The sequence below is a fragment of the Oncorhynchus clarkii genome, chromosome 1 (genome assembly GCF_045791955.1).
Source record: "Oncorhynchus clarkii lewisi isolate Uvic-CL-2024 chromosome 1, UVic_Ocla_1.0, whole genome shotgun sequence".
NCBI classification, from domain to species: domain Eukaryota; kingdom Metazoa; phylum Chordata; class Actinopteri; order Salmoniformes; family Salmonidae; genus Oncorhynchus; species Oncorhynchus clarkii.
In genome coordinates, this window is record NC_092147.1 from 21,697,157 (window position 1) to 21,718,196 (window position 21,040).

Below are 21,040 nucleotides of genomic sequence, written 5' to 3' on the forward strand. Positions count from 1 at the left end.
CCTTCTTTTGGGCTGATGGCTGGCAACATGGGAATGCCAGAGTTCCATCTGTAGATTCTGTACTGCCTGTTGTTCCAGACCAGCGTACAGACCAGCGTACAGACAGACTGTCACTGTAATAATGTATCAGACAGACAGACAGACTGTCACTGTAATAATGTATCAGACAGACAGACAGACTGTCACTGTAATAATGTATCAGACAGACTGTCACTGTAATAATGTATCAGACAGACAGACAGACTGCCACTGTAATAATGTATCAGACAGACAGACAGACTGCCACTGTAATAATGTATCAGACAGACAGACAGACAGACTGTCACTGTAATAATGTATCAGACAGACAGACAGACTGTCACTGTAATAATGTATCAGACAGACAGATAGACTGCCACTGTAATAATGTATCAGACAGACAGACAGACAGACTGTAACTGTAATAATGTATCAGACAGACAGATAGACTGCCACTGTAATAATGTATCAGACAGACAGACAGACTGTCACTGTAATAATGTATCAGCCAGAAAGACAGACTGTCACTGTAATAATGTATCAGACAGACAGACAGACTGCCACTGTAATAATGTATCAGACAGACAGACAGACAGACTGTCACTGTAATAATGTATCAGACAGACAGATAGACTGCCACTGTAATAATGTATCAGACAGACAGACAGACTGTAACTGTAATAATGTATCAGACAGACAGATAGACTGCCACTGTAATAATGTATCAGACAGACAGACAGACTGCCACTGTAATAATGTATCAGACAGACAGACAGACTGCCACTGTAATAATGTATCAGACAGACAGACTGCCACTGTAATAATGTATCAGACAGACTGCCACTGTAATAATGTATCAGACAGACAGACAGACTGCCACTGTAATAATGTATCAGACAGAGAGACAGACTGCCACTGTAATAATGTATCAGACAGAGAGACAGACTGCCACTGTGATGTTGTGTAGACATGTCCTGGCACACGGTTGCTCCCTGAAGCTGAGGGCTGATACAATACAGGATGAGGTAGGAGATATTGGTTCTTTGTGTTGGCTAACGCCTGTTGCCTGTCTCACGGCTCACTGCTCAGAAAGGAACAGGCTCTGATGCTCTTCTCTAAATACACATTCTTCCCTTTTTCAGGAGGAATTGCTTTAGCAACACATTTAGTTTGAGTCAGAATCATAGGATATTGGTTGTTTAATTTCCTGTACTGATTATGAATGAGTGTCTACCTGTACAGTCAACCTGAGAGTGTGTTATCGGACAGTCCAGTGTATTGTGTCTGTGGTTATATTGATATATTGTAACCTTTTTCATAATTATGTTTCTTTTTGTGAATGAGACTTCTGGATAGAAAATACAGAAATATTGTGAAGGGGTTTTTGACAGCTGTCAAACTTCAGTACATCTTTGCACAAATGACTCATATCTCTCGGCTTTGGCTAAGTACTATCGAAGTGTGAGATCTATTTGTGAGACCTTGATTGCTTACAGTACGGAAAGCATACACAGTGCCATAGTGCTTTGACTTAGAGAATTTATGGTATTCCCTTTGTGTCTCTAACTCTCTGCAGGAGAAAGAGAAGGCTCAGGGGAAAGATAAAGACCCCAAGGAGAAGGAGAAAAAAAACCTGAACGGCCATCTCTTCAGCTCTGTGAACCCAGCCCCATCCTCAACCTGCCACCAATGCAACAAACCCATTATCACTAAAGAAGCCTTCCTCTGCACCAGTAAGACAACAAATCTGAGTGTTTATGAGAAACCAGACTCCACATAATTATTTAGTCTCTCTGTTCCATGGTAAGGGACCACTGCTCTAGTTTTAGTGCCATTTACCACACCTCAATACCCCTTATTCCTTTACATGGTGATTACATAGGCCTACCCTTGGTGCTGCTTTGGACCTGTTTTGTGTGTATTTTGAAACTTTGAAACTATGCTGTCTCCGTAAGTCAGTAGATTCAGTACTTTAAGGTATGTTTTCAGGGGCTCAAGCCGTGTTTTCCATCATTGTGTAATGTCTGGTGGTGGAACATCCTACGTTAGCTCCAAGTAATGTGACAAAATGGTGACTGGTTATCCTGTTTATTCATTCAGTCTAGTCACTTTACTGAAACTGCTCCACATTAAGCAGGACACGGGAAATTCTCTATATCCAGGGTCTATCTGCAGAGAGCTAAAGAGGATGTTGTTTATTCTGGGGCCATCAGAAGTGGACATATATAGGAACTATGTCGCTGCAGTAAATTCATTCCTCCCACCATCTCTGTATGGCCAGCAGCATGCATTAGAAGAGCAGAGTAGACCACTCCCAATACTTTTTCTCAGAGCTACTTTGTTTGTTGTCAGTCTGTCTGAAGCGTGATGGACTGGGTGGGTCTGTCCCAGTGAATAGGAGTTGGGTGGTTAGAGGGAACCAGAGTCAGGGGAGGGATGTGCCCCTCGGCCCAGTCAGTCCTCTCAACGTTTCAATGGGTTGCATCACCCTGCCCCTGGCCCCTGACGCAGCTGGGAAGATGTCAACTCTACTCTTACATCCCGGCTATCTCTCTCTCTCTCTCTCTCTCTCTCTCTCTCTCTCTCTCTCTTTTCTTTCTTCCTTTCTTCCACTGGCAGAGAATGTGCTGTAAGCCCTATATGGGCTTCCTTTGCTCATTTCTCAAAAGTGACTTCGTTTTTGTCACACAGATACACAGAATTGTGGCCCACATCGGGTTTGACGAGCAAAGACCTACATTTGAAACCAGCCCTTCATTTTGACAATTGACATAATTATTCAGATTTTTTTTTTTCTTGATCAGTGATTTTGATCCTTATCTTATCTAATAGTAAAATAGGGCTTTGTGGAGAGTCAATGAGTTCTTTCTGAAATATGAACTAATAGAGTGTAGTGTCTAATGGAGAGCTGCCTCCTCTCCAGTGGTGGAAAAAGTACTCAGTTGTCTTACTTGAGTAAAAGTAAAGATACCTTAATAGAAAATGACTCAAGTAAAAGTGAAAGTCACCAGGTAAAATACTACTTGAGTAAAAGTTGTAAAGTATTTGGTTTTAATATACTTAAGTATCAAAAGTAAATAGATTTACTAAAAATATACTTAAGTATCAAAAGTAAATAGATTTACTAAAAATGTACTTAAGTATCAAAAGTAAAAGTACAAACGATTTCAAATTCCTTATATTAAGCAAAGCAGACGGCACCATTTTCTTGTTTTTTTTTATTGGCGGTTAGCCAGGGGCACACTCCAACACACAGACATAAACAAAGCATTTGTGTTTAGTGAGTCTGCCAGATCAGAGGCAGTAGGGATGACCAGTAATGTTCTCTTGATAAGTGTGTGAATTAGACCGTTTTCCTATCAAAATGTAACGAGTACTTTTGGGTGTCAGAGAAAATGTATGGGGTAAAAAGTACATTATTTTCTTTAGAAATGTAGTGAAGTAAAAGTATAAATAGTTAAGTAAAGTACAGATACCCCAAAGTAGTACTTTTAAAGTATTTTTACTTAAGTACTTTACACCACTGCTCCTCTCTCTGTTCTCTCAGACTCATTTTGAGAGATTCGATCTGTGTTTGACACACAATTTAAAAAATGGACACACACCGTGTTGCACAGCACAGTCCCCTCTCACTGTTTAAAACCTCCAGCTGGGAGAGAGTAATAGCACAGTCCCCTCTCACTGTTTAAAACCTCCAGCTGGGAGAGAGTAATAGCACAGTCCCCTCTCACTGTTTAAAACCTCCAGCTGGGAGAGAGTAATAGCACAGTCCCCTCTCACTGTTTAAAACCTCCAGCTGGGAGAGAGTAATAGCACAGTCCCCTCTCACTGTTTAAAACCTCCAGCTGGGAGAGAGTAATAGCACAGTCCCCTCTCACTGTTTAAAACCTCCAGCTGGGAGAGAGTAATAGCACAGTCCCCTCTCACTGTTTAAAACCTCCAGCTGGGAGAGCTGGGAGAGCCTGCTCATTGTTGTGTTTCTCCCCTCTTCCCAACTCTTTCTTCCCTGAAGTGTTGTTGTGTTGGTGTTGTTTGGATGGGCTTGACTGGAGGTGGAGTGGAACACTTTGAACTCTATGGTCTGTTCCTACTCTACACTTAGTCTTGATTCCTCTGTTTTATGTTTTATGTTGTTAGGTCAACTGTTTATATGGCGCCTGCTCTGAACACCCCTCACCTTAACCTGGGTGTGTCTGCTAACTGTATTCAGCAAACAAGACTTTGTAGTTGTTCAGAGGTCAGACATGGAGTGCTGGAAGAGGTACTGTAAGACACTGTACCCTGTCTGAAAAGGGAAACTAGGCAGAAACATAGAAAATATGTTTTTCTTTACAGAACATCATACCATTTTGGGACTTTTTCTAATTCTTTTATGCAGCCTAAAATGGGATGGAATCTGGATGAAGACATTTTCTCAGTGTACAGATTAGAGTTTCCTCTTGCTGCCTGTTTGTTTCTATAGTTCAGGGTGGTTCAGATGAGCAATGTTGATTTGGTATGAGTCACATCACCAAGCTAGCAGGTTTTTTACACTGTTGTGTGATCTTGTTGCATTGAAATTACATTATTTACAATAGTAGCAAGTAGCAACGTTGTGACCTGATGAAGGAGCAGAGTGAGATGGGTAGACCATACTACTCTGCTTTTCCTGCAGTCTTTAACAGATGTTTCTACCAAATCTTTGTCCTAATGTTGTTTTTCTTCTGATGATTTCAGACTGCAATGCACAGGTCCATAAGGGCTGCAGAGAGCGTCTTCCTGTGTGTGTCCAGGTCAAAATGAAGGTAAGCTTGCCGTCAGCTGTCTACAACGCTACTTTGTTCAAACACACAGGAGCAGAATGCATCTGTGCGGGATCAGTCTCTGTCTATCGTGAATGAATGGGTAACAGACTTGTTAATGGCATTGATGTATTGTAATACACTACTGTATTTTTCAGCAGCAGAAGCAGCAAACGGTGCCAGATTCTGAGTCCATATCCGGAGTCGTATTGAGAAGTAAATGTAATATATTTATTTGTGCAGTTCAGATGTACAGTTGAAGTAGGAAGTCTACATACACCTTAGCCAAGTACATTTACAATTCCTGACATTCACAATATCTGACATTTAATCCTAGTAAAAATTCCCTGTCATAGGTCAGTTTGGATCACCACTTTATTTTAAGAATGTGCAATGTCAGAATAATAGTAGAGAGAATTATTTATTTAAGATTTTATTTCCTTCATCATATTCCTAGCGGGTCAGAAGTTTACATACACTCAATTAGTATTTGTTAGCATTGCCTTTAAATTGTTTAACTTGGGTCAAATGTTTTGGGTAGCCTTCCACAAGATTCCCACAATAAGTTGGGTGAATTTTGGCCCATTCCTCCTGACAATTCTGGTGTAACTGAGTCAGGTTTGTAGGCCTCCTTGCTCGCACACACTTTTTCAGTTCTGCTTTTTCAGTTCTGCCCACAAATGTTCTACAGGGTTGAGGTCAGGGCTTTGTGATTGCCACCTTTTATACCTTGACTTTGTTTTCCTTAAGCCGTTTTGCCACAACTTTGGAAGTATGCTTGGAGTCATTGTCCGTTTGGAAGACCATTTGCTTTAACTTCCTGACTGATGTCTTGAGATGTTGCTTCAATATATCCACATAAATTTCCATCCTCATGATGTGAAGTGATGATGTGAAATTTTGTGAAATGCACCAGCCCCTCCTGCAGCAAAGCACCCCCACAACATGATGCTGACACCCCCGTGCTTCACTGTTGGATGGTGTTCTTCAGCTTGCAAGCCTCACACTTTTTCCTCCAAACATAACGATGATCATTATGGCCAAACACTTCTATGCGGTTTCCTCCAGCATCTTCACAAGGTCCTTTGCTGTTGTTCTGGGATTGATTTGCACTTTTCGCACCAAAGTACGTTCATCTCTAGGAGACAGAACACGTCTCCTTCCTGAGCGGTATGACGGCTGTGTGGTCCCATGGTGTTTATACGTGCGTACTATTGTTTGTTCAGATGAATGTGGTACCTTCAGGCATTTGGAAATTGCTTCCTTGGATGAACTAGTCTTGTGGAGGTTTACAATTTTTTCTTCTGGGGTCTTTTGATTTTCCCATGATGTCAAGCAAAGATGCACTGAGTTTGAAGGTAGGCCTTGAAATACATCCAGGTACACCTCCAATTGACTCAAATGATGTCAATTAGCCTAATAGAAGCTTCTAAAGCCATGACATAATTTTCTGGAATTTTCCAAGCTGTTTAAATGCACAGTCAACATAGTGTATGCTTCTGACCCACTGGAATTGTGATTATAAGTGAATAATCTGTCTGTAAACAATTGTTGGAAAAATGTATTATGTCAAGCACAATGTAGATGTCCTAACCGACTTGCCAAAACTATAGTTTGTTAACAAGAATCTTGTGGAATGGTTGAAAAACGTGTTTTAATGACTCCAACCCAAGTGTATGTAAACTTCTGACTTCAACCTTGTCTGTCTCAATCTATGCATTGTTAATATTTCCCCCCCCCCAAAAATCCCAAGTACTGTATATGTTTTTATGTACAGTATTTATTTGACTTTGTGCATGTAGAATTCCTGATATCCTAATGAGCTGTACTACTTTACATGCTAACTGTATTCGTGTGATCAGCTACATCATCGACATCGTCTCGGGAGCGTCCGTGGTCTGCCATCTTGTCCCCTGATGACCAGGCCATGGTTACGGTGGCAGCGGTGGTGCCTCGCAGGAATCACAGCATCCTCCCCTTTAACAAAAGCAACCTGTCCAAGAGCATCTCCATCAGCAACATCGCAGGGTGAGACACAACGCCACTCAATCACCAACCAACTCACTATCGCCCCTTACATACTAGGGTTGTACAAACGGTGTACATTTTCATGCTGACACACATCAACAATACTGTGTACTCACAAGTGTTGTGTCAAATGCATTGTACAACCAGAGTGTATACACAACTTATGTTATCACTGTAACAGTCCCTCCTTCACTAACTCTGTTTCTCTCTTCCACCCTGTCTGTCTGTCTGTCCATGCAGGCCATTGATGGATGAGATGCCACTGAAGGGCCTGAAGTACCTGTCCCAGTCCACAGACTCACTGCACAAGACCTCCAAGGTCAATGAGTCCACTGAGTCTCTCACTGATGAAGGTACGGTAGTGAGCTGGAGAGTTATCACTGTGACAAAGCCTGTATTTGCTGTACTCTCTTTGTGGGGATCGGTTCAAAGGTGTGAGCAAATGTGACATGTTCGGATTTCTTCTGTTTTCAGCTGTTGTTTTGCATGACTTTGTATTGGTCCAATTTACAGCATATGTGAGTGTAGGAGAGCATATGAATGCTTACAGTACATACAGTATAGCCACTCCTGCCCCGTCCAAACGAACTGTTCATGTGTGTTTTATGTGTGTTGTCCTAGGGACTGAGATGATGGACAGCCAGCTGATGGGAGAGTTTGAGGCAGAGTCTAAGGATCTTGAGGCAGACTCCTGGACCTTCACTGTGGACAAGAAGTATGTGAAGGGGCTCAAGAAGGAGGTGGTGAAGAGACAGGACGTCATCTATGGTAGGAGGGCAACTCTCCCAATCCCACTCATTCCTTCATATGTTCCCATCCTTTGTTTCAGTCAAACAATTCATTTATTAATTTAATAGGATATCTGTGGGACTAATAGTAAAGATTTGTCCATTTTACTTTTAAAATGTATTACCTTTTAATGTGGTATAAACACAACCAGTCATCATGTTCTCAACTGATTGTCAAACAATCACTTCAATAGGCTCCTCCTGTAAGCCTGTCTACTCGAAAATCATTCCTACATCCGTACACTGCACTGTACATCCGCCATTTGATGAGTGGAAAGAGACATCTGTTAAGGCGCCTGCATACTAGGTTCACTTTGTTCTTGTTCTTGCCGAGGAGGTCTTAGTCGCTTAATTTTACATCAAACTAAGATGTTCGGTGCATTATTTCTCATGTGAAATAATGTGCATGAAAACTAGTCGTCTCTTGTTGAATGACAAGAAACACTTCATTGAAGAATCCCGTTCATAGTTCCCACTCCTACTAAGAGTATTACTGTTGAACAATCACCAACGAAGGGGCGTAGACTTCGTCTACCGGACTTCGACTTGCCTCAAGAAAACAAATGGTGTACGAACAACCGAAAAAAACCTGCTGAACACCAAAACCAACAGAAACGCAGTGGTGGAAAAAGTACCCAATTTTCATTCTTGAATAAAAGTAAAGATACCTTAAAAGAAAATTACTCAAGTAAAAGTGAAAGTCACCCAGTAAAATACTACTTGAGTGACAGTATAAAAGTATTTGGTTTTAAATGTACTTATGTATCAAAAGTATAAATCACAAAAAATTCCTTATATTAAGCAAACCAGACGATACCATTTTCTTCTCTTTTTTTTTTAAACGGATAGCCAGAGGATAGCCACAGTTCAACACTCATACATCATTTACGAACAAGCATTTGTGTTTAGTGAGTCTGCCAGATCAGAGGCAGTAGGGATGACCAGGGATGTTCTCTTGATATGCACGTGCATTAGATCATTTTCCTGTCCTGCTAAGCATTGAAAATCTAACGAGTATTTTTGGGTGTCAGGGAAAATGTATGGAGTAAAATGTACATTATTTTCTTTAGGAATGTAGTGGAGTAAAAGTAAAAGTTGTCAAAAATATTACTAGTAAAGTACAGGTACCCCAAAAAACGACTTAAGTAGTACATTAAAGTATTTTTACTTAGGTACTTTACACCACTGCAAAACGACACAAATGTTTTCATAATATATGCGCTGTTTGGACTGGGAAGCATGCGACAGGCTTTACAAAACACCCCAACATGTAATGAATGACATTCAGTGATGGTCATTCATTAGACTTAACCTGAATGAATGGGTCCACTGCTGTCCGCGTGCATCTCCATCTTGGCCACTCACCTCTGCCTTCGCAAAATGACACCTTTGTCGTCGAACCACACCGCATTTCGGAGCGTATTACACATTCACACATTTTTTTCATGCGACTGACATGTGGTAATGATAAATAAAAGTGTAATAGCTGACAGTTTTATTTGCATCTTTGTTTAATTATTGTGATAGGGCCATGTTTAACCGGTACGGCGTATCCCCACTAGTTATTTTAACGGTACTCTGTACCGGACCTTACCGGCTTACTTTCACCCTGGGGTTAAACACAATGTGAGGAGGGTGTTGTTAATTGGGATGTTGCACTATAACCCATTCTCTACTTCTCCGTCCTACCCTTCCCTTCCTGTCTCTCTGCAGAGCTGGTCCAGACAGAGATGCACCACGTACGGACGCTGAGGATTATGTCTGAGGTGTACAGTAAGGGCCTGCAGAAGGAGTTGCAGCTGGAGGCCCTCACGGTGGAGCGGGTGTTCCCCATGCTGGACGAACTCCTGGACCTACACACAGACTTCTTCACCCACCTCCTGGAGCGCAAGAGGGAGTCTTCAATCGAGGGTCGGGATGACGGGAGCTTCCTCATCCACAAGATAGGAGACGTCCTTGTCTCACAGGTTAGCAGGGGGAGACCGTTTGACGGCATTAGGGGTTTAGTGATCGTTGTGTAAATGTTGACTAGCAGACTAACCTGTAAGTTAATCTTCGATGGGTTGTCTGGTCTTTAGTTCTCAGGGCCCAATGCCGACCGCATGAAGAAAGTCTACGGGAAATTCTGCAGTCGCCACAATGAGGCGGTTAACTTTTATAAGGAGCTTCACACCAAAGACAAACGCTTCCAAGCCTTCATCAAGGTAACTAACTGCTCTTTGTTGTACATGGTTATACCCTCTACAACCACTGTGATTATTATTATTTGACCCTGCTGGTTCTGTTATGATCTCCACCCGGCACAGCCAGAAGAGGACGGGCCACCCCTCATAGCCTGGTTCATCTCTAGGTTTCTTCTGCTTGCTGTTTGGGGTTTTAGGCTGGGTTTCTGTACAGCACTTTGTGACATCAGCTGATGTAAGAAGGGCTTTATAAATACATTTTATTGATTATAAGCAGTATGAAAAACATAACTTTATCCACCAGGTGGTGCCACTGCACTGTTGTAATTTTATTGCATAAATCTGCAGTTGTTTGAAACAGAATATTCATATATGAATTGGATCTGTCTGTTTTTCAGAAAAAGATGAGCAGCACAATCGTCCGAAGACTAGGCATTCCAGAGTGTATCTTATTAGTGACACAGCGAATAACCAAGTACCCCGTGCTACTACAGAGAATACTGCATCACACCAAAGGTGAGGCCTGGTATTCTCTATTCCTTGAATGGCACTCGTACACTTACTTTGTGAGAAAGAGTGGTGATGTCTCTCCCTCTGTGTGTGCTGAAGTGACATGCGGGTCTTCTTTCCCTGATGCAGAGAATGAGGAAGACCATGACGATATAACCCAGGCTCTGAGACTGGTGAAGGAGATTCTAAATGCGGTGGACAACAAGGTGAATGAACACGACAAGAAGAAACGGTTGAAAGAAGTGTACAGCCGTACGGACAGCAAGTCCATTCAGAGGATGAAGAGTGGCCAGATGTTTGCACGGGAAGACCTGGTGAGAGGCAGGAGGCTGCTGCATGATGGACCACTGCAGCTCAAGAACTCTGCAGGCAGACTAAAGGGTACGGGATCAGCCTTGTTTATCTCTGTATCATTCGCCTTCTCTGTCTCTCGCTAGGTTTCTCTTTCTTTCTCATTCCCTCCTCTCTCCCTCTCCTTCTAGTTTTTTCACTCTTTCTGTCCTCAATTTCTCTCACTCTCTCCCTCTCTTGCCCCTCCCTCCCTCCTCCACTGATCCCGACTCTGTTATTTTCCTCAGATGTCCAGGCCATGCTGCTGTCTGACGTGTTTGTGTTCCTCCAGGAGAAAGACCAGAAATATGTCTTTGCCTCACTGGTATGTTATTTTTGTTTTTCCCAGCTCAATGTTTCATATGTACCACACTTTGTAGAGAACTGTGCCCACTTCATGTTACTTTACACCAAGTTTACCTTTCTGTGCTGTTATAACACCAGTCCTTCAAGGTTTATCCAGCTCTATTAATATTGTGCCTCGCAAGGCCGTGGCATTCTAGATGTACATTTTAATGAAGCAGTATATTAGCTTGGTTACACTCTTTGTAGAATCTTATCTTGCAGTTTTTTACCATTCACTTACGTTTGGAGTTTTCATTCAGCTCCCCTTTCCTTGGGCTTTACATTGAATTTCCCTATAGTAGCTTCCATAGAAACCTCCCACGGGTCTATACATCCTTCAATAGAAATCTGGTCTATACACCCTTCAATAGAAACCTGGTCTATACATCCTTCAATAGAAATCTGGTCTATACACCGTTCAATAGAAACCTGGTCTATACACACTTCAATAGAAACCTGGTCTATACACCGTTCAATAGAAACCTGGTCTATACACCCTTCAATAGCAACCTGGTCTATACACCCTTCAATAGAAACCTGGTCTATACACACTTCAATAGAAACCTGGTCTATACATCCTTCAATAGAAACCTGGTCTATACACACTTCAATAGAAACCTGGTCTATACACCGTTCAATAGAAACCTGGTCTATACACCCTTCAATAGCAACCTGGTCTATACACACTTCAATAGAAACCTGGTCTATACACACTTCAATAGAAACCTGGTCTATACACCGTTCAATAGAAACCTGGTCTATACACCCTTCAATAGCAACCTGGTCTATACACCCTTCAATAGAAACCTGGTCTATACACACTTCAATAGAAACCTGGTCTATACATCCTTCAATAGAAACCTGGTCTATACACACTTCAATAGAAACCTGGTCTATACACCGTTCAATAGAAACCTGGTCTATACACCCTTCAATAGCAACCTGGTCTATACACACTTCAATAGAAACCTGGTCTATACATCCTTCAATAGAAACCTGGTCTATACATCCTTCAATAGAAACCTGGTCTATACACCGTTCAATAGAAACCTGGTCTATACGCCCTTCAATAGAAACCTGGTCTATACACCCTTCAATAGAAACCTGGTCTATACACCCTTCAATAGAAACCTGGTCTATACGCCCTTCAATAGAAACCTGGTCTATACACCCTTCAATAGCAACCTGGTCTATACACCCTTCAATAGAAACCTGGTCTATACATCCTTCAATAGAAACCTGGTCTATACACCCTTCAATAGAAACCTGGTCTATACACCCTTCAATATAAACCTGGTCTATACATCCTTCAATAGAAACCTGGTCTATACACCCTTCAATAGAAACCTGGTCTATACATCCTTCAATAGAAACCTGGTCTATACACCGTTCAATAGAAACCTGGTCTATACGCCCTTCAATAGAAACCTGGTCTATACATCCTTCAATAGAAACCTGGTCTATACACCCTTCAATAGAAACCTGGTCTATACATCCTTCAATAGAAACCTGGTCTATACACCCTTCAATAGAAACCTGGTCTATACATCCTTCAATAGAAACCTGGTCTATACACCCTTCAATAGAAACCTGGTCTATACACCCTTCAATAGAAACCTGGTCTATACACCGTTCAATAGCAACCTGGTCTATACACACTTCAATAGAAACCTGGTCTATACATCCTTCAATAGAAACCTGGTCTATACACCCTTCAATAGCAACCTGGTCTATACACCCTTCAATAGAAACCTGGTCTATACGCCGTTCAATAGAAACCTGGTCTATACACACTTCAATAGAAACCTGGTCTATACACACTTCAATAGAAACCTGGTCTATACATCCTTCAATAGAAACCTGGTCTATACATCCTTCAATAGAAACCTGGTCAATACATCCTTTCACCTCCATTCTCTCTCTCTCTCTCTCTTTCCTCTCACTCCATTCTTCCCTCTTTCTTTCCCCTCCATCCCGCTCTCCCGTCCCCCAGGATCAGCGGTCCACGGTGATCTCCCTGCAGAAGCTGATTGTGCGTGAGGTGGCTAACGAGGAGAGGGGTCTGTTCCTGATCACAGCGGGAATAGAGAAGCCAGAGATGGTGGAGGTGCTGGCCAGCACCAAGGAGGAACGCAACACCTGGATGCAGCTCATACAAGACGCCATGCACTCCATGTGAGTCAGTTAGACAGGAACACACATAGAAATATAATGACTAGAATGGGGAAAACCCATCAGACCACAGCAATTTGTTTATTATAAAAAATATCTGGAATTCTATATCAATGGGAACACACACATTGTGTACCCACAAATACACAAATATATACGCAGAACATGTTTGTTTTATACTCCACATGCAGTGTAAATGGTTTGATTGATGGAGGATTGTGTGTGTTAACAGAGAGAAGGATGACGATGAGGGAATCCCCAGTGAGACCGAGGAAGACAAGAGACTGCTAGAGACCAAAGCACGGGAGATTAGAGGTAAAACACCTGTTCTGTTTTTTTCATCAAATTCTGTATAACCTGAAGGATATCCTCTGTCAGTGTTGTGTATGACAGGTATTAACCACAGTGTGTGTCTCTGTTCCTCTCAGAGCTGCTGAGGAAGAAGGATGAGCAGATCATGAGTCTATTGGAGGAGAAGGTGAAGGTGTTCAGGGACATGTGTGAGGGACCAGCAGAGGAGACCAGACCAACCCAGTCTATCAGGACCAAAATGCTGTTTAGAGCCACCCCAGATGACATCACCAAGGGAGAGCCCATCATGAAGGATGCCCTGAGGGAAGGTGAGTCAGAGTGGACAGTCCTCTGGCAGAGACCAAACACAACACAGATGTCCCTTTATTCAATCAGTGGTCACCTATTGAATTACCTGGACACATGGCCAACCAGTGATTCGCCCCTAAAGACACACAGGACCAATCAGAAACAATCAGGAAATTACCCGAAAATACCCCTAATATAATATAATGCCGGTAGCAGCTGAAAGACCAAGGCAGAGAGATTACAGAATAGTGCCGAAAACTCATTGTTGGCTAAAGCCAGAGTGATATATGGTTACTTGTCATAGTTATTTATATCAGCGTTTTCTCTCTGTAGACAGCGATAGAATCAATACAAATGGATTGCTTTAACACTGCAGGTTGAGTAATGAGCCAGATATTTATATTTTTTCTCATTTTCTCCTGGTTCCCTTAGAAACCCAGTTTATGGAGGTCTGTCCAGGTTTCTTCAGCTACCTAGAGTAGTGTGTGTAGTCGTTACTGAAATCATACAGGATGCTGTGTGTACATGTAGCCAGTTAAGGGTCACAAGACCTGGCAAATAGTAATAAAAAACAACACACAACTGTGAATGATTTTATGTCATGTTCCGGCATGAATACAGAACTAGAGTGCAGGTCCTATCCTTATGTGTGTAATGTGTGTGTGTGTGTTTCAGTGGAGACTCTCCATGTGCTGGTGAATGGAAGTCTGGGCGGGGCCGTGGGGCAGCAGGTGTCCAGTACCCAAGATGCATCAGGGGGCAGTGTGGGGCCAGTGTGTCTGCCTCGGCGCGCTGAGACCTTCGGTGGCTTTGACAGCCACCAGATGAACATCTCCAAAAGTAAGGTCACATCACTCACTCCTACTCCCTCTCCCTATGTACCTTGACTGCCTGTCATACTGTAGCTGAGCTGTGGGATAAAGGTCTCTTTTTATTCCAGACGGAGAGAAAGAAGAGGGGGATGACTCATTAGACCTTCGGAGGACTGAGTCAGACGGTGTGTTAAAGAAGGTAATTACAGTAACTGTACAACTCAGAGGTGTATGTGTGTGAGTCACAGCAAATGAATGAAAGGAACAGAGGAATGCTTGAAGACCAGCTTAGACACACACACACACACACACACACACACTTTGTTCATTAACTCCTGGCTATTCTTTATAACTATTATTTCCTAACCAATGCCATCAGGAAGGATTTAAACTTGTATGTGTCTCAGTAGGCCTGGTCCGGTCCCCCATCACCACCACTGACATTAACAGACAGACATTATCCCAGCCCGAGGCCCTGGGCTGGCTGAGCTGAGCTGGTCCATATTAATAAGGCTCCATTAGGCTAGGTGATGCCCCCGGGCTGGGCTGAAATGTGTGGGAGCAGTCCTGTGCTTTTAATGCCTACAATCTCCTCTGCTCAGGCCGCCCCGCCAGGCAGGTGGGATCAATCTCTTCCTTTGAGGGGGTGATTAACGTGACCCCTCGCTTCAGCAGCTCTGTTAATATCTCAGTAACTAACTGCAGCTGTACTTGTCTTCTTCCACAGGGGGGCAACAACAACCTACTGCTACTGCTCAAGAGGAACAGTGAGGTAGGTCTGACTCCAACGCTATGTTACACTACCAGCATACTGTACATCCCTGACTGACTGGCTGGCTGGCTGACTGAGAGAGGCATCACTACCTGTTCCCACAGACAGGCCTCTAGTTGCCGCTGTACTGTATTATGTTATTTCATAGGAAGTATTTTATTGTGTGTATGTTCCTACTGTGTAACCATACACAGGTACATGTTTATGATCTCTCTTCTCGTCTTATAATGTAGCAGGTCCTCCAGAGTGTCACACACCTCCATGACCTCCTCAGCACACTGCAGGTATATCCACTTCTCCTCTCTTTCATACGATGTTCTCCTCGCTTCTTCATGTTTCCTATCCTCTTTTATTTGATAAATCACGCAAAGCTGTTAAAAAGCACACTGACATACAAAAACTGTCCATTAGTATGCATGTCAATACAACTTCATGTGTTTATAACCATTGTTACTGTCCTCCTGCAGGCAGTGGTGGTGCAGCAGGACACCTTCATTGAGGACCAGCGTCATGCTCTGGCTGAGCGGCCTGCCTCGCGCCACTCCTCCACCTCCTCCCTGTCCTCCTCCTCCTCGCGGCCCAACTCCCTGATCGAGCAGGAGAAACAGCGCAGCCTGGAGAAGCAGAGGCAGGAGGTGGCCAACCTGCAGCGCCAGCAGGTGGCCCACGCTGATGAGAGGAGGAGGAGGGAGAGGGAGTGGGAGGTGAGGGAGTCGGGGCTGGGCGACAGGGAGGTGCAGGTGAAGGAGCAGGAGGAGGAGACAGTGAAGAGGCGTAGGCAGATGGAGGAGGAGAGGAAGGAGCTTCTAAGGAGGAAGGAGGAGTATCAGAGGGATCTGGAGAGGCTGAGGGACGCCCAGAGGAAGCTGGACAGAGACAAGGAGACGCTGCAGCGGGAGGCTGAGATGGTGGAGCAGATGAAGAAAGCCGAGGTGAGCTGGATCGGCCAACACGGTTCTCAAAGAGGGCTACTGCTCACTGTCTGTTACCTTACATTACAGAAATCAAATAACTATTATTTAACAAAATGTAACCACAATGGACTGACTACACATGGGCCATGTAATGATGGCCTTTAAATAACCCTTTACCATAACCTGGGCTCAAGCCTGAGCTTCTAATTCTAAAACTAGCTCAACCTTGAATCCTAGACATAATCTCTTCCTTCAAAAGTCAGATTCCATCATTAAGTTGCTGTGAGGCTTAAGTGCCTACTTGTTGTTGTATGGTTTGGTTTGATCTGTAGGCAGAGCAGGCACACAGGACCCAGCGGACGCCCTCCACCACCTCAGAGGAGTCCATGAAGTTTCAGAGCTCCACCTCTCTGGATAAAGAGCCTGGAGGAGGGGAGGCAGAGCTGTCTTCCTCCCCCGCCACCAAAGACCCCTTCCTCAGGATGGGCTCCAAGAGGAAAGGGAAGAACCTGAACCCCTTCTCCTCCTCGTCCTCTTCCTCCAACGCCAACTCCAAGGCCCAGAGCAGCACAGAGGGCCAGAACCAAATCCCTAACCGCCTGATGCAGCTGGCCAAGACCAAGGACAAGAAGGAGAAGAAGAAGAAGAAAGGGAAGGGGCAGCAATCACAGCCAGGTACCAGTAGCACCAGCCAGCTACCAGTAGCACCAGCTAGGTACCAGTAGCACCAAACATCTTTGTAAGGAAAAGAGAGCCATGGGAAAAGTTGAGTTACCTGTGCTACGCGCTATACACTGAGTGTACAAAACATTAAGAACACCTGCTCTTTTCATGACATAGACTGACCAAGGGAATTTAGGTGAAAGCTATGATCCCTTATTGATGTCACTTGTTAAATCCACTTCAATCAGTGTAGATGAAGGGGAGGAGACAGGTTAAAGAAGGATTTGTAAGCCTTGAGACAATTTAGATATGGATTATGTATGTGACAGTGTGCCTTTCAGAGGGTGAATGGGCAAGACAAAAGATTTAAGTGCCTTTGAACAGGGTATGGTAGTTGGTGCCAGGCGCTTCGATTTGTGTCAAGAGCTGCAATGCTACTGGGTTTTTGACGCTCAACAGTTTCCTGTGTGTATCAAGAATGGTCCACCACCCAAAGGACATCCAGCCAACTTGACACAACTGTAGAAAAAGCATTGGAGTCAACATGGGCCAGCATCCCTGTGGAACGCTTTTTACACCTTGTGGAATCCATGCCCTGACAAATTGAGGCTGTTCTGATGGCGAAAGGGGGGAAAGGTTCCTAATGTTTGGTATACTCGGTGTATAAGGGATGTTGTTACAGTCTAACTAAAGTCTATGTCCGTCTTTCTTCTCCACAGATCCCGGGAACACTGGGGTCACAGAGTCTCAGTGCGACGGAAAGATCTTCTTCTGCTGATCCCGCTGTCATCCACTATCCCACAATGCCCCACACTCACTGCATCAACTGACTGCCAGACCATGTAGTAGTGTGGCCAGATAGACATGCACCCCATTGACATACTGTACCCTACCCACTGACCTGGACCTGGAGGGGTCGACCATGGCCATGGACAGGATGTACAGCTTGAGCACTTCCTGTGAACTTATTACGGAACCATGCAGACACTTCGCGCTTAGTTGCCACTGAATTGTCAAGGTGTAACTTTTAGATGAAGATAATTTGGGTTTGATTCTGTGGTGAAGCTGCAAGTCTGCTGTGGCATGGATTGGATTGGTATGCATGGGTTGGTTACTTTGGAGTTTGATAGTGTTCAGATATGATTTGGACAGTTTCAGGAATTTTACCATGGCTAGAAGAAGATTTAGCATTCATGAAGTATACAGTAGCTGACATTCGTTTTCTATGTGAAGGGAAGATTTAACAGAGCAGGTGTCGTAGGGGAGTGACTGTTGTAGAATATGCTGCATTTCACAAATGTAAGTATACCCTAATAGCCAATATGACAAAAGAGAGCATACAGTACACCCTATTCAACAATTCCAGTTGAGTGAGTAAAGCTTATGCAATAGTGTTTATTGTCATACTTCTAAAGGTATTGCTTAACACTGGGCCCCATAATGCTTTGTTCCCGCCTGTAAGGAACTACAGCCTCATTTCTCCCATCAGCACTACATCAGTTGTAAAGAAAGGCAACTCAAGGTTAGAGAAGACATGACTAACCACAGAGTTCGAGTTATGAGAAGAGGATGAATGAGTCTGGGAGGAACGGAAAACAAGACAGGCCAAAGAAAGAGAAAGAATAGCTTGTAATGGAGGAGAGAAAGTAGAGAAAAGAGAGAGAGAGATGAGTGACGAAGAGGAAGAGCTGAAGAAAGAGAGTGTGTAAGGAAGCGAAACTCAAAGACATAGTGGCTGACTTGCTTTTGTCGCTATTGTCCACTTTGCAATTGAATATAATGATGATAAACTGTTAGACGTTACGGTTCCAGCTGATTGAATGGGTAGAAGAAACATTTGCGGTGTTTCTATTCCTCCACTGCACACTTGAGTTTGAATTTGTGAACCATTTTATTTGTCAATCACTGCAATGCAATACTGGCATAGGGTTTGAAGGTGATGATAATATTCACTCTGTTACAAGTGGCAAGACTTCCTGCTTTACAATGAGTGACAATCATTCAATGTACACAGCCTAAATCGAAATCCAGACTGATTAAGGGATATCTATCTCACAAGAATGGATTTACAGACAAAAATTCTGATACAATTTTGGGGTAATATTTTAATGCTGATATTGGAATAGATGAATCTAGCCCTGACCAACCATTCCCATTGGAATTACACTGATACTGTATATCTGCCTGCAGGACAGGCTGTTCGTCCATTAGTCAAACCAAAGCAAACCTTTCCTCTGGACAAAACCCCACATTTCCCTATTTTCCCTGCAGTCTGCTCTAGTATTGGTAGCCTGTGGTACCATAAGCTCTCTTGTGCCTCTCAAATAGTCCAGAATAATTCATGTCCCTGTATTTTCTTCATTGATATTTTTCCGTCCATGCTCCAGTCTGGGGTTTTGATCCATATAACCAGTGGTTCATAATGCGTAATATTTCAGTTTTGTCGTTTCTCTTTACTGCTGATGAGCAGAATTTAAAATGAAAGCACAGCAAAGTCCTCTTCTGACTCTGTAAAACTGAAATATGGTGCTAATCATCGGTCACATAGGCTGTGTTTACACCCAATTCTGATCTGTTTATCACTAATTGGTCTTTTGACTAATCAGATCAGCTCTAAAAAAATATATATATGGTCTGATGGGTAAAAATACAAATTAGTGGAAAAAATATCAGAATTAGGTTGCCTGTGTAAATGCAGCCTAACTGCTCTGCTTCTTCTTGTCTGCGTTGGTTTATCTTGTTTTGACCATCAGATGGCGCTGTGGCAATCTTCATAATTCACCAATACTATCTACTCTGTTCGATTTGTCATCTTGATATTTCACAACAATTCCCCCTGGTCATATATATGCAAAGTGAATCACCACGTTAGCATGGTGTTTCATGGCCTTGTTTAGTGATTTTATAAAAGTGAAAGCATAGGGAGGGATCATTGGTTGATTGATTGGTTCATTCACATTTACTGACTTGCCTTAATAGACATATTCCGCTTTTGACAGGTGTGAACGTTCTTAGACCCTACCCTTTATCACTTGATATTCTTCTGGGAATATCTGCTAATCATCCCTTCAACAACAACTGTCATGGCCGTCTACAGTATAGATGTTGAGCAGTGCTTCAGTAGCTCTGAAATGTTGTACATGACGCATTGTGGCAAATGCAGAGATAGGGGAGACCATTATGCTCAAATTGAAATGCACTAGAATATTAGCCAGCATCTGTGAGGAGTTGGAGTGGGTTTTACAGTTATACTGTATACCAGTGCTTTTAAAGTCATTTGTTGTTTGTACTAAAAAGGTACAATTTGTATTTCTTGCGGAATTTCATGTAAAAATAAAAAATAAAAGGGCAAAGCAACCATTATGTAAATATGTGTCATGTACAAATTTAACTTTTAAAGTATTGTTTGTGGATTTTTGGATCGATTTAAGCTTTTTATAATGAGGCTTTATTTATCAGTGTCCTCCCTGTTTTGGAGGTATAAAATGTAAATTCATTTTTCTCTTAATAAATAACTATTATTGTTTGTCAACTGAGATTTGTGTCTGTGTCTATTTTCTCCCCCTGTCTTTGTGTGTTAATTGCCTCTAGGCCACACATAAGGGCCAGTCAAGCAGGACAACTGCACGGATCGTGTTTCACAGTTTTTGGGTGAATGTTGGCCTTAATTGACTGTCTGATGCCAGCTGCACAGAGGGTATGTTTGATTTAACCACCCGTTACTTTCTTTCTCTCTCTCTGTCTCTAAGATCCTGTGCTGTCTAGTTTGACGAGGTACCTCGCGAAACTGCCATTCCTCTGCCGGGGACGTTGTCTTTCTTTACGCTTGTGTGTTCCACTCCATGGACAAGATAGAAATGTACTTGTCTTTTTCATCCACCTCACTGACAGCTCTGTAGGCTGAGAGTGGCTTCAGGAGGAATTCTGTGGTAGAGGGTGTGGCGGAGTCCACTTCTGGATGTGACTAGCCCTGCCTTTGTCAGTGACAATAAGTGACCCTGCCCAGCTGGCCTGCATCGTACTGCACTGCGCCGAGGAGAAACACAGGACTTCAAGGTACGAGGATGGGAAGATAAACTGTCTAATCAGATCCATTCAATCTATCAGTTTTTAACTAACACATT

The 21,040-nt window shown here is 43.0% G+C and overlaps 1 protein-coding gene across 9 annotated transcripts in view; it reads left to right on the forward strand.

Annotated features, from left to right (window-relative positions):
* Positions 1 to 20,452, forward strand: part of LOC139385512 (A-kinase anchor protein 13-like) — a 153,999-nt gene extending 133,547 nt beyond the window's left edge. For 3 of the 9 annotated variants that reach the window (XM_071130988.1, XM_071131175.1, XM_071131252.1), the window contains 21 exons: positions 1,595 to 1,751; positions 4,735 to 4,802; positions 4,961 to 5,015; positions 6,662 to 6,827; positions 7,068 to 7,180; positions 7,449 to 7,595; positions 9,329 to 9,582; positions 9,694 to 9,819; positions 10,197 to 10,314; positions 10,438 to 10,689; positions 10,887 to 10,963; positions 12,977 to 13,158; positions 13,388 to 13,470; positions 13,584 to 13,775; positions 14,431 to 14,595; positions 14,696 to 14,766; positions 15,295 to 15,339; positions 15,573 to 15,623; positions 15,807 to 16,271; positions 16,586 to 16,928; positions 17,636 to 20,452. In XM_071130988.1, the coding sequence (XP_070987089.1) occupies positions 1,595 to 1,751; positions 4,735 to 4,802; positions 4,961 to 5,015; positions 6,662 to 6,827; positions 7,068 to 7,180; positions 7,449 to 7,595; positions 9,329 to 9,582; positions 9,694 to 9,819; positions 10,197 to 10,314; positions 10,438 to 10,689; positions 10,887 to 10,963; positions 12,977 to 13,158; positions 13,388 to 13,470; positions 13,584 to 13,775; positions 14,431 to 14,595; positions 14,696 to 14,766; positions 15,295 to 15,339; positions 15,573 to 15,623; positions 15,807 to 16,271; positions 16,586 to 16,928; positions 17,636 to 17,694 (3,189 nt within the window). In that variant the 3' untranslated portion in view covers positions 17,695 to 20,452. Of the gene's footprint in view, positions 1 to 1,594; positions 1,752 to 4,734; positions 4,803 to 4,957; positions 5,022 to 6,661; positions 6,828 to 7,067; positions 7,181 to 7,448; positions 7,596 to 9,328; positions 9,583 to 9,693; positions 9,820 to 10,196; positions 10,315 to 10,437; positions 10,690 to 10,886; positions 10,964 to 12,976; positions 13,159 to 13,387; positions 13,471 to 13,583; positions 13,776 to 14,430; positions 14,596 to 14,695; positions 14,767 to 15,294; positions 15,340 to 15,572; positions 15,624 to 15,806; positions 16,272 to 16,585; positions 16,929 to 17,635 lie in introns of all 9 variants that reach the window. The other 6 variants (XM_071130672.1, XM_071131097.1, XM_071130830.1 and 3 more) reach the window with 5 other exon arrangements.
* The last annotated feature ends 588 nt before the right edge of the window (positions 20,453 to 21,040 follow it).